The sequence below is a fragment of the Culex quinquefasciatus genome, chromosome 3, assembly GCF_015732765.1.
Source record: "Culex quinquefasciatus strain JHB chromosome 3, VPISU_Cqui_1.0_pri_paternal, whole genome shotgun sequence".
Lineage (NCBI taxonomy): Eukaryota > Metazoa > Arthropoda > Insecta > Diptera > Culicidae > Culex > Culex quinquefasciatus.
Window position 1 is genome coordinate 179281916 of NC_051863.1, and position 15616 is coordinate 179297531.

General features: G+C 37.5%; 1 protein-coding gene across 2 annotated transcripts; it reads right to left on the reverse strand.

Moving 5' to 3' along the window:
* Positions 1 to 3903: 3903 nt before the first annotated feature.
* LOC6041092 (solute carrier family 35 member C2) lies at positions 3904 to 15338 on the reverse strand. 2 transcript variants are annotated; one of them, XM_038260208.1, is made up of 6 exons: positions 14996 to 15338; positions 6408 to 7104; positions 6266 to 6338; positions 5954 to 6206; positions 5704 to 5879; positions 3904 to 5187 (listed from the first exon to the last, which is right to left on the reverse strand). In XM_038260208.1, the coding sequence occupies exons 2-6, from the start codon at positions 6917 to 6919 to the stop codon at positions 4711 to 4713; spliced, it is 1491 nt and encodes a 496-aa protein (XP_038116136.1). In that variant the 5' UTR covers positions 6920 to 7104; positions 14996 to 15338; the 3' UTR covers positions 3904 to 4710. The 2 variants fall into 2 exon arrangements, with proteins under 2 accessions (XP_038116136.1, XP_038116137.1); XM_038260209.1 differs by lacking the exon at positions 14996 to 15338 and adding an exon at positions 14390 to 14898.
* Positions 15339 to 15616: the final 278 nt, after the last annotated feature.

Consider the following 15616-nt stretch of genomic DNA (forward strand, 5'->3'; position numbering starts at 1 on the left):
ACCAGCATGGTATCGTTACCTATGGCAGTGAACCGAAGTTGCTCGTGGGCATGGTAGTTGCACGCCCGGTTGATCGGTACCGGATCAATGCAGCGCGAACTCCAGATGTTACTGGACTCGTAGATGAACATGAGCTTGCCCTTGCCTTGGCAGCTAATTCCTACGTGGAGTAACTGGTGCTGTACATCGTCTTGAAAGGCAAACATGAAATTCAACTCGAAGCAATTCCGGGAGTCTTTTTGATTGCGGAACAAGTCGAACAGGTGCAGGTGGCCACGGCGGTACACGGGGAATCTGCGCGTCGATGTTGGGCGCAGTGACAAAATGTCGAACGTCGAGGCACACAGAGGGTGATGAACTGGTGGTAGTTTGGGCAGCGAACAGTCCGTTAGCTGGCAGATGTCCGGTTTTGGGAGTATCGTGGAGGTGGAGATAGATTCCACGAGGGTTGATATCAGTAGTGTCCTCCACCATGGCTTTGGAAAGATCATGGTGCGCTGTCCGTGTGGGTTAACTGACTAGTGAGGTATGGTGAAAGCCCGAGGTTGTTAGGATTCCCCATAGTATTATGTTGAAATATTAATAAATTGTATTTCATAAGAAGTACTCAGGAAAATGTCTGACGGTGACGTTTATTTGGATTCCCAATTGGATGATAGCTAGCTAATATCCAATAAAACACCACAAACAAATCGAGGTATCTTGTAAAAACGCAACATTCGTTCCACCATTCGATAGTACTCAAGTTTAATTTTTGACCCATAAAAATAGAACAATTTGTCTGAAAAAGAAATATTCATTCATAAAAAAAAACTATTTTTATGCTGCAACTATCTAACATTCATTAATAAGACATCATATACTGTTTGAATGCTTTTCATGTATTGTGTGTGCCATTAAGGTGTAATTACAAAATCGATTTTTCAGCACAGCAATTTTTCAGTTCCTTTTGGGGTCCTAAACAACTCCCCAAAGTTTGAGAACGATTGGTTCAGTCCTCACTTTGCGGAAAGCGATTCAATTTTCCATATATATATATTTTAATTTTGATATTAAAAAAATCCACGTTTCAAGCTTTATCAAAACCGGACTCATATTCGGATGCTTTGGAAGGTGCTCTACAACTTTCCCGCCGAGAGTATGGTGCTAACTTGCTCCTGAAAGAAGATACAGCGTCCTCAAAACTCGTCTAAAACGTGATTTTCGAACAAAAAACACGTTTTAGACGAGTTTTGAACTCGCTGTATCTTTTTATAGGGACAAGTTAGCACCATACTCTCTTCGGGAAAGTTGTAGAGCACCTTCCAGAGCATTCGGTTTTAATATAGCGTGAAACTTGGATTTTTGAAATATCAAAATCCAAAAAAATAGTTTTCTCCATACTGATTCCCATACAAAATTGAACCGCTTTGCGCTTCTCTAATTCTCTACGAAATTGGCCGATTTCATCATTTTTTTTTGTATTTTTTAAATTTCGCTCAAACTTTGTGGGTGTTGTTGAGGATTATTGAAAAAAATAGGTACACGGAAAAATAAAATTGCCGTTTTTTTTAATACCTTTCTTTTTTTCATTAAAACTCAATTTCCCAAAATAAGTATTTTTTTTTATTTTTGAGAATTTTAAATATGTTTTAGGGGACAAAACCCCGAAACTTTTGAGCCATAGAGAAGTATGGTCTGCCGCCGAGTTATGAATTTTTGAAAAGATAGTAATTTTTGATAAAAATCGAAATTTCATGCAAAAAATGGAAATAGTATGGAAAACCGAAATGTCAAGCTCATATATGCGTTTTTCCTTTCCACTCTACATCGGCCGAGCGGGCTAAGACGCCAGTCCTCACCGATGGTGCTGGGTTTGAATCCTGTTGGTTGCAACTTTTTTTGTGTTTATTAAGTGTAATATTTAGTGTCTTTTTTGACGAAGGTGATGTGCATGCTTTTGCATGCGATTTTACCATCGGATTTTTTTGCTGTGTATATCTACACCCAAACGGCGGTCGCATGATTTTGATGCATGGCGGCATGAAAGTATATCAGAATCTGCATGAAAACTGTCCTCATGCATTTTTTGCGATATAGGGGTATGACATTTTTGCCCGTTACCGACAATTATCGACATTACCGACGGCTTTTTGGTTGTATTTCACAAAAAAAAAAACCCTTAACAGAACGAGGATTGAACCACCAACTTCTTGGTTCTTGATCCGACAAGCTACCATCGCGCCATGGACACTTGATGAAAAGAGAGTGAAAGAGCACCAACATATTCTTCTCTTTGGATTATTGTTCGGGGACGGGCCAGCTTTATATGTGTTGGTGAGAACTGCAGATCGCTGACATGTTTACACGCGGGCAAAAATGATCTACGGGCTTGCTGCAAAAAATGTTATAAAATGTGACATTTTTTGCAGCAAATCCACTGTTGCAGATTTTGAGATATATTTTTCCTTTGGGTGTAAGAACGTTAATTGAGTGATTCGACAGAAACGTGTCCTGGTGGCGAGTAGAAGCACTACGCAACGATGTTCGGAATGACAGCGTGCTTTGAAATATTAAAGTTTTTAGTAGTTTTTGATTTTTATTTCATTAATCATCAGTTAAAAGGCTTCCAAAAAATCATCAGCATTTTAAAGGTCAATCTGATGAGATGAAAAGTTAAATTAAAATAGATTAGGGGAGATTGGGGAGACTTGATCCCCTTTTTTTGTATCGCACATAACTCTGTCAATTTCTCACAAAACTATGATCTTTTTGCATGAATTGAAAGCTTAAACATTCATCTATGTTTGGCTAATACGGGTATTTCATCAGATGAACTCTTCGAATCATGCCAAGCGTTTTAGAAAAATATTTTAAACCGGTATTTCAAAAATGTTAGGGGTAACTTGATCCCCCTTTCAACATTATGAAGAAATCTTAAGCAAAATGTTTCTTATTCATCCAAACTTTTAATTTTCTATAAGTTACAGCAATTTCACATTAAACCTGTACGTTTGTGTTCAAAATATAACAAGTTTAGCATGCAAAATATTTAAAAACATAAAATTTCCTTTTTTAGACCAAAATTGAGCATGTTTACAAAAGCTGGAAATTTTTGTTTACAAAACTTTTGAAAAAAGGTTCAAACTGCAGTAAGTTATGTACAACTATACTAAAGGAAACTGTGTACGAAAACCCAGCCCAATTATTTAATCTTGAGGCTGATTCCAATGACTGTAAAAATGCAAGGATCAAGTCTCCCTAAACGCACTTTTTTAAACAATTGATTGTAAAAATAGTATGACGATAAATTTAACTTCAAATGCGTAAGGGTTTTGAAGTTGATATATTTATCAAACAATTCCTGTATAAAAAAATATTTTTTGGAATAATTTTTCAGTGTTTTCTATACTTATCAAAACAAAGAAAAAAGATCTCTTGGGAGTTTTTTGCAGCACTTCTTAGAAAAATGTGTGTAACTCAATCTAAACATTTTTAAAAAAATTTTCTTTGTTTTCTACAATGAGTTTTAGTCAATTTCGCACAACTTTCTAGAACAAAGCTAATTGTTTTACCCACATGCTGACGAGATACAGGCTTGGGATCAAGTCTCCCCGGGGATCAAGTCTCCCCACTCTCCCCTACATAACGTTTGATCATTACTATTAACTTTTGCCACATTTAACTCAAACTAACCAAATTATCGATCAGCTTTTAAGAAAATCGTCTAAATAAAATACTAGTCAAAATTAATCGCCAAATTCTCACACTTTGCCATACACAGCAATGCTGAAAATGTCAACAGCGAACCTAGCGGACAAAAACGTCGTCGAATTCCTCCATTTCCACACTGTGCTCCAAGGCTACGCACATACAGCCCCAAGTAAAGTGTTCGAAGAAAGAGAAATAAAAACTCATACAATGCGATACATTCTTATCATAAACACTTACACTTTATTCCAATGTTTTAAGCTTTGTCGTTTTTTTGTTATTTTTTTTTGTTATCCTTTCAATACATACATCCATAACGTAAAAAGTGTGTTTATTTTTTTTGTTTATTTTCTTTTCGTTTACGCAACAGATTTGCGAGAGTGTTGTATACAACGTACAATGTTTTGAACTTAAGTATTTTATCACGGGTTTACTCACTTTTTCATGTTTCCAAATTACACTATCCATCAATGTGTATGTGTGTGTATGCGCGTCAGTTTGTAGGTGTCTGTGTGTGTGTATAATTAGGTACCCTCATTAAGGTATATATCGATTCGTCTAACAATGAATGGCCTTTCTCTGCTTCGTGAAGATTTAGGTTGTTTACAATACTACAGGAGAAATTTATATGTGGTGTGAGTGCATTCATTTACGTTAGTGCGCGGTAACCTTCTAGTAAGATTTTCTCGAATATAGATGTTTTAGACTTTTTTTTGTAACGGAAAGTTATGTTTACGGTTACAGACATTAAAATAAAAATAGTTTAAAATTATCACTGCTAGTTTAAAACCATTAGGAATAATAGAATGTACAATGCGCTTGTTGTTTTATTACTTCTAAGTAGGTTAAAAAATAAACTAATGTAAAAATATACATTTCAACTAAACAACAGATGGAATTTTGAAGTTCAGTTCTCATCCCGGCGCAAAGTGCACCTTTGGGAGTGATGTCGATAAGCGTACACAGTTAATAAATATAGTAAAATTCATTTTGCGTTGGCGGAAACCTAACCTCCAAAACCTATCGTTCGCGTCGTTTCAAAATGTCAAACAGCACGTCCTGCGTGTCGTGATCCCCGCCCTCGTGCTCGCTGTCATCCGACAGGTAGTTTCGGTTGTTCACCACCAGGTGGTCCGAGTCTTCGGCGTCTCGATTCTCGTTGACCAGCAGCAGCGGCCGGTGTTGGGCCCCTGCGCCGGATTTGAACCGTGCCGTCGTGGTCAGGTCGAATTTGGCGTTGTACTTGGGCACGGTTCCACCGGTGCCGTTGGGGTGTGGATTCGCCACTCCGTCCTCGTCGTCGTCGTCGTAATCGTCGAAGCGCGTGGAAGAACCGTCGACGGCGCTCGCCGTGGACGAGCTGCTGTCCGAGTAGGTCCAGAACTTGTGCACCACGTGGCAGCAGATGCCTCCGAGGCACATGACTAGTCCGAGCACGTTGGTCAGGCTGAGCTGGTCACCGTTCAGCTCCACGGCCAAGACCAGCTGGCAGATTTCCTGTACAGGTTAGGTAAACACGGAATTATGGCTGAATTCAGTTGAGAGTGTTGCTTCGTTAAACGGGTCGAACTGTGATTTCTGTTCGGTACTATATTTAGCGTGGATCCCACCTTAGTTTGACAGCTGTCAAATTGCACAAAAACAATCTACCGGTACGGTAAAATTAATTTCGTCTAGTAATCCGATCATTGGCTGATGCACGAAGTGATTTGTTTTCCCAAACCATACAAAATTGCTGCCGGATCTTTTCCTGTAGAGATCCGGCAACAATTTGTATTGATTTTACGTTTGCTGAGGGTGCCGAAAAGTTTGGTTATGTTCTGCTTGCAAAAGACAATATTACCTATCTTTATTTACTTTTTTGACAGTCGTGGTTTGGTCGTGGTGGCAAAATCACCACACACCACACTGTCACTACTGTCAAAAAAGGTAAATATTATAACCGGATTCGGTACACAGTCAACAGATTTTGTCATTTGGGCTACTTTGATTTGATAGCAAAGCTAAACCTACCTTAAATATTCCGGCCACCGACAGCGTCAAGCTGGAGGTGCTGCACAGTACCAGAAACTCGCTCACCTCCATGGCAAACGCGATGAACGCTCCCACCGAGATCCGCAGCCACATGTCCAGCACGACGGAGCTGTCCGTCTGCCGGAGCGTTTCCAGCCCTTCGAAGATTCGCTTGCCTGAAAAGGAAGCGAAGTGCGTCATGAATACTGCTTCGAATCTTATGACAGATCTACATCACACACAATCCTACCTTCAAATCCGATCGTGAACGGCAGCACCGCCAAGATCATCCACGGCTGCATGTGGTAGATCATGTCGATGGGATTGTGCAGGCCCAGTTTGCTCTTCTGCATAATAAGCTGGGCAAAGGACCACCGGATGCCGCTGGACAGGGACGCAAACAGCAGAAAGGAGAACCCAAGCGCATCAAAGTGGGTCGACTTGTACGTGAAGAGAAACAGACCACCGGAGATCATGATCACGATCGCTCCCAAGGACCAGCTCTGAAAAAGTCGCGTATTGGTTAGAGAATGTTGCAGGTCGATCAGCAAATCAGCCTTACCTTCTTCTCCAGCTTCAACAGAATGGCAAAGATCAGAATGAAGACGATCGTGGTTGACTTGGTCATAGTGTACCTGGAAAGAAATCCCACGTTGATCAGTACTCCCCATTGGCATACCAGGCAAACAAAACGATCAACCTACAGTGAGATCTGCACCAGCTCGAGCCCCCAGTTGGAGAACCCAATGTCGATTCCGCTGGCCAGTCCGGTGGGCAGGATCTTCCGCAGCGAGGTTCGCCAGTCCAGCTGGATGCGTTTCCGCTTGGTGGCGCACCGCATCACCGCCCGCACCACCCCGGACAGGACTAGCTTGATGCACAGGTGGTACACCACCACCATCAGTGGGAACTTGAACTTTTGCAGCAGCAGCCGCTGGTAGAAGGTCAGCCCGATCGAGAGCGTAAAATAGCACAGGATCAGCAGCAGCGTCACCACGATCGTGTTGGTGAAGCTTTTCTTCTTGAGGTGGGAGCTGGGTCCGCCACTACTCCGACCGGCTGCCGAAGTTGCCGTCGAGACTGCGTACTGGAGGTGACCTGCGCCGCCGCCTCCCTTAGGGCGGCGCATTTGAGTCTCACCTTCCAGTTCGATTTCCTCGTTTTGGGGCTCGTGGTCGACCGTTTGCTTGACGCGTTCATACTTGATGTTGGTCATAGTATTTCTTTGTATCTCTCTCACTAAGTGATATGATGTCGCGTGTGGGATTTCAACAATTTAATCCTTAAGTGCACTGGAAATTGCGTGGTTTCGTGTGGAATGTAAAACTGGTCTGTTACAACTGACTTGTGGGAGTTTCCGTTCTGGAACACATGCTAAATACTCGTTTAGAATTGGTGGGTCTGTAAAGAGAAGTTTTAGTTGGGTTATAAAATATTCATATAGTTCATTTACTCATAATTTATTTAATTACAAATCGGAATTGACGTAACGCCTTATAATGTGGTCCTTTTTCAATATTACGCCCTTTTGAATTGTTAGTCTTGATTTAAAATTTTTGAAAATATTATTTTCGGAAAGATCGGAAAATTTCACGAATGTTTCATATTTTAACATTGAAAATCGGACCATTAGTTTGTCGCCGTCGTGCTAACTTTGGGCCAAATTGAGTTATAAACGCCATTTTGTGCAGCTCACAACGTCTCACCTTTAGACCTTCACAGATCCAAAAAAAACGATTTCAATCCTGAGATACTCAACGAAATCCGAAAAAAACTCCGTGCATTTTTGTCACTTTACATATGAACGTAGTTTCAATCTTGTCGTGCTATGTTGTCACTCCCTGAAAATTGATGTAAGTGCGACAACTGGCCAAAGGAATTTCAGGTCAGAACTTGGGTCAGAACGCGTTTGACGCACGTACAAGTTAAACTAAGGTAAACATTTGTAATTATATCTTGGGACTCCAGCAACCAAATTTCGGGACAATGCACATAATGGCCAGCCAAACAAAACGTGTTTGTTATTGTTTGCATTGCGTTCTTTCGTTTTTGATTATTCAAGGTCAAACATTGAAACGCGTTTTTCTCGGAACGTTGAAATGGCGGGTGCGACAAGATAGCACGACGTCGTCGAGTTGCTGAGATATCGACATTAGAAAATGGTGGATTGTTTGGGTGAGACTTAGAAAACATAAATTTTCCTGTTTTTAAACCTTTACCTGGCAATATCTCAGCAACTAAGGGTCAATGTACCACCCCCGGCCGAGTTAAAATGCGTAACCGGAAAAGAAGGTGTGCATGCCTGGCACGAACAGCGTGTTCTAGCGTGTTGTTCGTACTATCACAGAGCAAGGGTAAGATGTAGGTGTAAGGGCAGTGCGTGTTCGTCGGGACACGGTGCATAAGATTGGTCAAGGCCCGTTATTACACTGCCCGTTATTGCGAATTGCGAACTAAGGGTCGTACCAACAAAGTTCAAAAAGCAAAATAAAGAGGATTTTCTCAGCTTTTCAAAAATATTTTTTTCAAGAGTTAGCAAACATGAGCACTTATTTAAAAAAAAAAAATAACTGCGACTGTTTTCAAAACAGTTACCTAAAACTGCCTATAAATTGAAAACGAAGCACTCTATCAAAATTTCACTAGAGTATCAAAGAATGAAGTTGAAAAATTTATGAGCATGAGCATGGTTGACTGTCAATGAGCTGCTACTCCGTTATTGACAGATCAGCTGAAGTTAAACAATGAATCAAAAATGATCAGTGAGATAGAGCCGCTTTAAGAAAAAGAAACACGAAAATTGAAGTTTTCTAATGGCCTATCTACAATCACTTAGCTTAGAACATCTAAGTAAAGTAGTTACTTAGGAAAGTCTGCAACTTACGTTCGTCATCCACAATCAACTTAGAAAACTTGCTGGGCTGATATACGTTGCTATGCAGTTGTTTGTTTACCTTTGATATGGAAACGTCAACTTACCGTAGATTTTGAAATTTTCCAAACCAAACGTCAGTTTCTAATTTGATTACTTTTCCATTGTAGAAACTCAGATTCATTTCCATTGTTTCAAATTCCTAAGCTAAGTGAAATTTTATAAGCTAAGTGATTGTAGATAGGCCATAAGTCTCACCAAAACAACCCACCTTTTTCTAATGACGATATCTCAGCAATTAATGGTCCGATTTTCAATGTTAATATATGAAACATTCGTAAAATTTTCCGATCTTTTCGAATTGAAAAGGGCCAAATATTGAATATTACGCCCATTTAAAATGCTAGTCTTGATTTAAAAATTTTCAAAATATTTTTTCGAAAAGATCGAATGTTTCATATATTAACATAGAAAATCGGACCATTAATTGCTGAGATATCGTCATAAGAAAATGGTGGGCTGATTGGGTGAGACTTGGAAAACTTCAATTTTCGTGTTTCTTTTTCTTTAAGCCGCTGTATTTCAGCAATCAGAGGTCCAATGTTCAAAGTCTCTTAGACAATTTTATAGCAAATTTTCTGAACTTTTCAAAAAAAATATTTTTAGAAATGGTCACTCATGGTCACTATTTTTAAAAATTGAAAAACTGCAAATATTTCGCTAAAATCAAACATTCGGTGGCTATATCTTGAAAACGGAGCCTTTTATCAAAAAATCTGTTAAGTACTTTTCGATTGCAAATTCAATTTTGCATTAAAAAATAATGTCAAACTTGTTTTTGCATAAAACTTCGATTTTTTCCAAAAATCACTATTTTTTCAAAAATTCATAACTCGGCGGCAGATTTTTTGACCATGTTTCTCTATGGCTCAAAAGTTGCGGATTTTTGTACCCTTAAGGTGCAAGTAAATGTGGGGGATTTTCGAACATGGTAAGGTTTTTTCTCAAATCTTATTACATGCAAAATTCAAGTACTCTTTGCTGAACATTTTGCACTAAAAAAGTTTTTGAATTTTTTTTGTAATGCCGGGAAACTCTCTTTGACAACTTTGACTCAAAATATCTCCTAATAGTTGTTAGAAAAGGTACCTTTTTTACGACATACGAAATTCGAGCAACTCTACATTTTGTTCTTTGGGACCAAATCTCTAGGATGAATAGGTTTTGAGAAACTCTCCTAGACAAACGCAAACTTTTGAAAATTTGCATCATTTTTGGTGCTTGTTTGTTTGTGTGTGCGCGCATCTCATGGCCTGCCTCCAACGCGCGTTCACAGCCGCCCGCCGGCAGCGCACCTCGCTGGTCAGCAGGAGTGTTGTTGTTCAAGCCATGCGTGACTTTACTGATGTTGCGCGGTGGGAGAAGTTTGATGATAAATTAATAAATATTTTTTTTTTAGTTTTTGCTTCTTTTGATAGATTATGATGTAGTATATTTTTTTTATAGTATATTTTTTTAAATGTTTTGCGAATGTGGTGCGGCCAGCCAAATAAATAGTTATGATTTTTCTCGAAAATCAAAAAATACGTATTTTGGGAAATTGAGTTTTAGTGAACAAAATGTTGATAAAAAAAATCTGCAAATTTTTTTTCCGTGTACCTATTTTTTTCTCAAAAGTCCTCAACAATACCTACAACTTTGCCGAAGACACCAAATTGATCAGAAAATTCACTCAAAAGTTACAGCTGTTTGAATATTTACAAACCATTTTTGTATGGACAGCTGCCAAAATTGTATGGAGACTTGTATGCGTGAACCAATGACACAAAATAGCATATTTGGTCATAGGGAAGGCCCCCACAAAGTTTGAGCCAAATAAAAAAATACAAATAAAATCCATTTCCGGTTTTGGTAGAGAATTGCTCATAGGACAAATGTACATGCATTGAGTCAATGAATCGTTCAAATCAAAAAAATGTTGAAAAGTATAACTTTTCCTAACAAGTGCTGAAAAGTTCAACTTTTTAGCATCCATTTCAGTGCTGAAAAGTAGAACTTTTCAGCATTTGTTTTGAAAAGGGTTAATATTCGATTCTGTTATTTTTGGTACAGAAAAGTAGGCTGTTTCGTCGTTCAAGAATGACAGGAAAAGTAAGTAGTTTTACGACGGAATTGCAAAAAATCATATTTCAAATCGATAGTGCATTGACATATATTTTTTTATTACCGTAAGGCTGGTACAAATATTTTTAAAAGTTTTTGTCACCCCCCCTTCAAAATTGGCCCGAAAAATCAGGGGGCAAAAAAAATATTTTTACAATAAACTTCAAAATTTCAATGAACATTCAAGTGCAACCAACTGAAATCAAATTAAAATACATTCTCCTGCGTTTAAAATCATTTTTAGCATGTTCGGGTTTATTAAAAAATCTTAATATTTTTTGAAAATTTTCGATGCAAAATCTTTTTTTTCGATACAATTTTTGTTTTTGTCAGATCTTAGATTTTTTGAAACCTAATGATTGCAAAACAACTGAACTAGTGTAAAATGCATTTTAAAACACTTTTTTCATTTAAATGTGAAGACTATGGCTTGTTATTTAAATTTTTATATTTTTTTATTTTTTTGCCCCTCCCTTGACCTCGGCCAGGGCCGAGGGACAAAAACTTTTTTAAATATTTGCATCGGCCTAATCAAAGAATGATGATGATGATGAAATTTGTATGACCCATCAGACCCAATCTCACCCGGCTGACGGTAAGTTAAATTTTAAAGTTATATCTATGTCCTCGAAAAAATTTCTTTTCTCCGAATTTTAACAATTATTCCTGAATCTTATTTTCTGAGAGCTGAGAAAATTTCCTTTTTTCTAAACTATAAATAAATAATCTTATGGAATTCCTACATTTCAATACAGAAAGCTTGGAAGATGCACAAAACAGTTAATTTGTACTGTTATATTTTTGATGGAACTCCTTTCCGTGTAGCATTTGAAAAAGTCCAAAATCGGTTCATAGCTAATATGGGATAATGAAAATAATAAAATATTCAAATAATAAAAATATTTTGATCTTAAAAATTTGTTTCTATTCTTGGAATTGAAAATTGGACTATTGAAAATTTGATTTTGAATTTCAAAACTGCTAATATATTTTTTTTAAATCGCATTTCCGCGTCAAGATTTTGAAAATCTGTGACATTTTTTTCTTTAGCTACCAAAAAATATTTATGCCTTTATTGATTTTTTTTTATTTTATGAAAATTTGCAAGTTAGTTCAATCTAAATTTCGAAACTCATGCTTGATACCTATTTGATTTTGTTTGCTTCCACTTCGACCTTGACGAGAGCCGAAGGACCAAAACTTGAAATTAAATTTGTACCAGCCTATATCTAGAAAACAGTTTTTTTCCCAAAGTGTATTGTGTTAGAGGTCGTTTTCAGAAAAAAACAGTTGGACATTTTTTTAGTAAAAACATAGTTTTCAGGGGTGCAAATTAAAAAAGACCTGTTGTTTGCTGTAAATATACTGGCCCTGATTCATCACTTTTAAGTTTATGATGCAGTTGGGTCAGAATCATGTTCTGTTTTTTTATTCTTTGTATTTTGTATCTAATCATAATTTGTTTGATCAAATCATAATTAATTTCCACATCAGAAAACACATTTGAAAAACATAAATACAGAACCTGAACCAGATTTTTCATTATTGTGTGGCGCAAAAGATGCGCCACATTTAATGAAGAACAGAGCCGTACCTTGGGTCCACGGCGTCCTTGGCGAAGCATCAATTTGGCGCCCCTCCCAAATTTACAAGAAATTTGAAATTGAGGTTAATTTTCAATGATTGCTTCAATGAGTTTTGATTTTATAATTGCAATTGGAGACCTTAATATGGTTAAATTCGGAAACACAGTTATTTATTAATTTTTATGTTTAATTTTTAAATAATATTAGACAGGTTGATTTGAAAATTCATTGTGGGAATTGCGTTGACTGAATCTTTCTCAGATTTCAGAACACGATAATGAAAGCTAGGTTTTGTTTTTTATTAATTTATTTTTCAGATAAATGCACAGAATTTAACTATAAATGTTGCTTTAATTTGTTGGCAAATTTGATATTTTTTTCTAAGCCTGTATAAATCTGATCTAGTATTAAATTTATTGTATAAGCAAAGAACTTTACCGGATTCGTAAAATAATTAGTTGATTTGGGTTTGGATTTCATTTTGGTGCAATTAGAAAAAAAAAATGGCAAAAATATCAAGATAAGAAATTTTCAAGAAATTTTTATTCATTTTAAGTGATTCGCCCATACGAGGCTTAAGAATATTTATCATAATTTTATATTTATAATTATATTTTGCATTGATTTTTTTGATCGGTATATTTTTAATTCATGATATTAAATTTTATGTTTCAGAAAATTATTTTTGTAAGCAAAGCTATATCAATGTTTTCAAACCTTGAAAAAATATATTTTTTTGTTTTTAACTGAAAAAAAGTTTGAATAGTTTCTCATTACCAAAGCTTTTTAGACGATTAAAAAAGTAAACAACACCGGTTAAGCTAAAACTGAAAAAGTGATGTTTAGAACATTTTGTGTGCTCTGAAAAATATTTTTTTTCTTGAAAAAATAATGTTGGTCTTATTAGTGAAAATTTAAAGCAGTTTTCCTATTTCAAAACACTAGTATTTTGAAAAAAGCGTAGGCAAATTTCAATGCACGAATTTGCATTTAAAAGCGGTTTATGCACTTCGGAAGGAATCGGTCAAGAAAAATTTCAAATGGGCAGCAGCGGCAGCGAAAGCAAGCCAGAGAGGGTGAATAAGAGCCAAAAAAAAAACGCTCCTTTTCCTTTGTTCTGCTGTTCGTAAAGCTGGGGGGGGCGACATAAACTTTGAAAAATATTTGCAACGGCCTAAAATGTAAAAATAATTCCAATTTCAAAGAAGCTCGAAATATGACCATCATTTTTGGCTGATTGTGATTTACATCCAAATTAAAATAACATATAGTTGTAAATTTTTGTAGTCTGGAAGGTATTACTAAACTTCTTTATACAATGTTCCAAACTTTAATGCTGTATTCATTTTGAGAAGCTCTTTTAGAACTCCTTGAACTTTCTGCCACTTGAGCGCCCCTTCTTTGATAAAAAAAATAAATTTTCGAAAACACTTCGGTAGAAATATTCATATAATTGATTTTAACGCACCCAAATCATATTTTTTTATATTTTAAACCAAATTATCTAGTTATTTATAGTTCTACTTTATAATTTGGCACCCATTCTGTTGCAAATACCTAATGAGAATGTTATAACTCACATGAAAATTTTGTACTATCATCGATCTCGGCGCCCCCCAAGGGCTGGCGCCCTTGGCGGTCGCCAACTGCGCCAACCCCTAGGTACGGCGCTGATGAAGAATAAAAATTTCTGGAAATAAACATTGTTTTTTCGTAATAATACATATTTGCAATTTTATCTATAATACATAATCGATCAGTTTTTATGTTTTTTTAACATAACTTTACTTCTAAAAATATAAGAAAAGTTATTCTTTAATGCCTAGCACGTTCAATACCAACCGATTAACGATAACCAATATTGTTCATTTTGCGCCCTCCTACACACGTCTTCATTTGAAATAAATAAAATGTTCTTTGTGCACGTCAGGGTGATTGCTCTTGCAGCGAACTTTAGCATTTTTCCTATTTTACTAACTCTCAATTTTTCTCCTTCAATCATCTGTACCGCGATGCGGTAATACCTAGTTCACACAACACATCCTTCTGGCCATGCACAAATTACCAAAACACCTGGAGAAGAGAGGCATTTCGCTACGTGGCTCCTCCGCGTCACAGGAAATGTAATCAGCCAACGCGCCAGAGGAAGGGATTATTACTTCGCCTTTTGCAAATGTTAGTTAGGCGTACCAGTTGCCATATGGCTCGAAAAGAAGTGCCTTATCCTGAGGCGTATGGGGACAACACTGACACGACTGTCCGTATGGGGTGAAGCGCAGTTGAATAACTTTATCATTATCACTTTTTCGGTCTGATTTGTTGTTGTTGTGGTTGCTATTGTTGGCTGGATTCGTGGTTTGCTGATACGATAAACAAATTTTGCTCGTTTTTTTTTCTTGTTGGATTCGATTCGCTGCCTCCACAACAAATCAATGATTCAAGACTGTATTTCTGTATTTCTCCTTTGCCTCATTCATGCTCGTGCTCACCATGGTGAATGTCAAGGGGCATTGCTTTTTGGGGCAAATATTTGACTAATTTGTTTTCCTTGTGGACTCTTTCGCGCTATCAAATTTCATAAACCTTCGCCCTCGGGGCTTTTTTCAGATATAACAAATTCTTAACACAATCTACATTAAAACTAAATTAGTAAACAAATTTATCCACTCACCAAGTGCAAAACTAAACTATTTCACCGTCCTAGCAGGCTCTGTCCTCTGTGATCGTTCCATATGTTCCGGTTCCGGATAGTTCCCAAGAGTGCCACCTCCTGGTTCATGCGTTCACAAATATCTACCCCCTGAATCTTTTACATTTTCGCAAAAAAACAACTCAAATCCGCCGCGAGAATCTTATCGCGTTTTTTCGTTCGCTTCTTTTGCGTGCAAGAATTAGATGAAAAAATCACCCACTTTGAGTGGCGGTGGCCGCTGATGAGGTGTTGGAGAGACGACTAGCACGAAGACGGGCTGGCACGATAGAAGAACCTGGTACAGAGTACACTGCTGGAGAGCTCGTCGTCGTCATCGGTGTGTTATTCGCACACACGCGGTGTTCTGTACACGGCGACACTGACAGTTTTGCTTGTGTGTGGTTTGCTTGGGTTGAGTGTGTTTGTGATGGTTCTTCGGTCTGTTTTGCGCTTTGACCTGGAACGGTGGCGGCTCCGACCGCCGGAGAATGTCCCCTGTGCGAGCGATTCAGGTAGCAGGGTGAGAAGAGCGGCGAGATGGAGAGGTTGCAGCGATTTTTGTACGGTTTTGCCTCAATTCAGCCCAGTTACCGAACAAGT

What these genes read in the sequence shown, in the direction of transcription:
- LOC6041092 (XM_038260208.1), bottom strand. Translation starts at nt 6,919, where the DNA reads ATGACCAACATCAAGTATGAACGCGTCAAGCAAACGGTCGACCACGAG. An exon ending in GAGCTGGTGCAGATCTCACT is followed by an intron (nt 6,339 to 6,407) that starts GTAGGTTGATCG and finishes ATTTCTTTCCAG; the next exon opens with GTACACTATGACCAAGTCAA. An exon ending in CGGTGGCCGGAATATTTAAG is followed by an intron (nt 5,188 to 5,703) that starts GTAGGTTTAGCT and finishes TAACCTGTACAG; the next exon opens with GAAATCTGCCAGCTGGTCTT.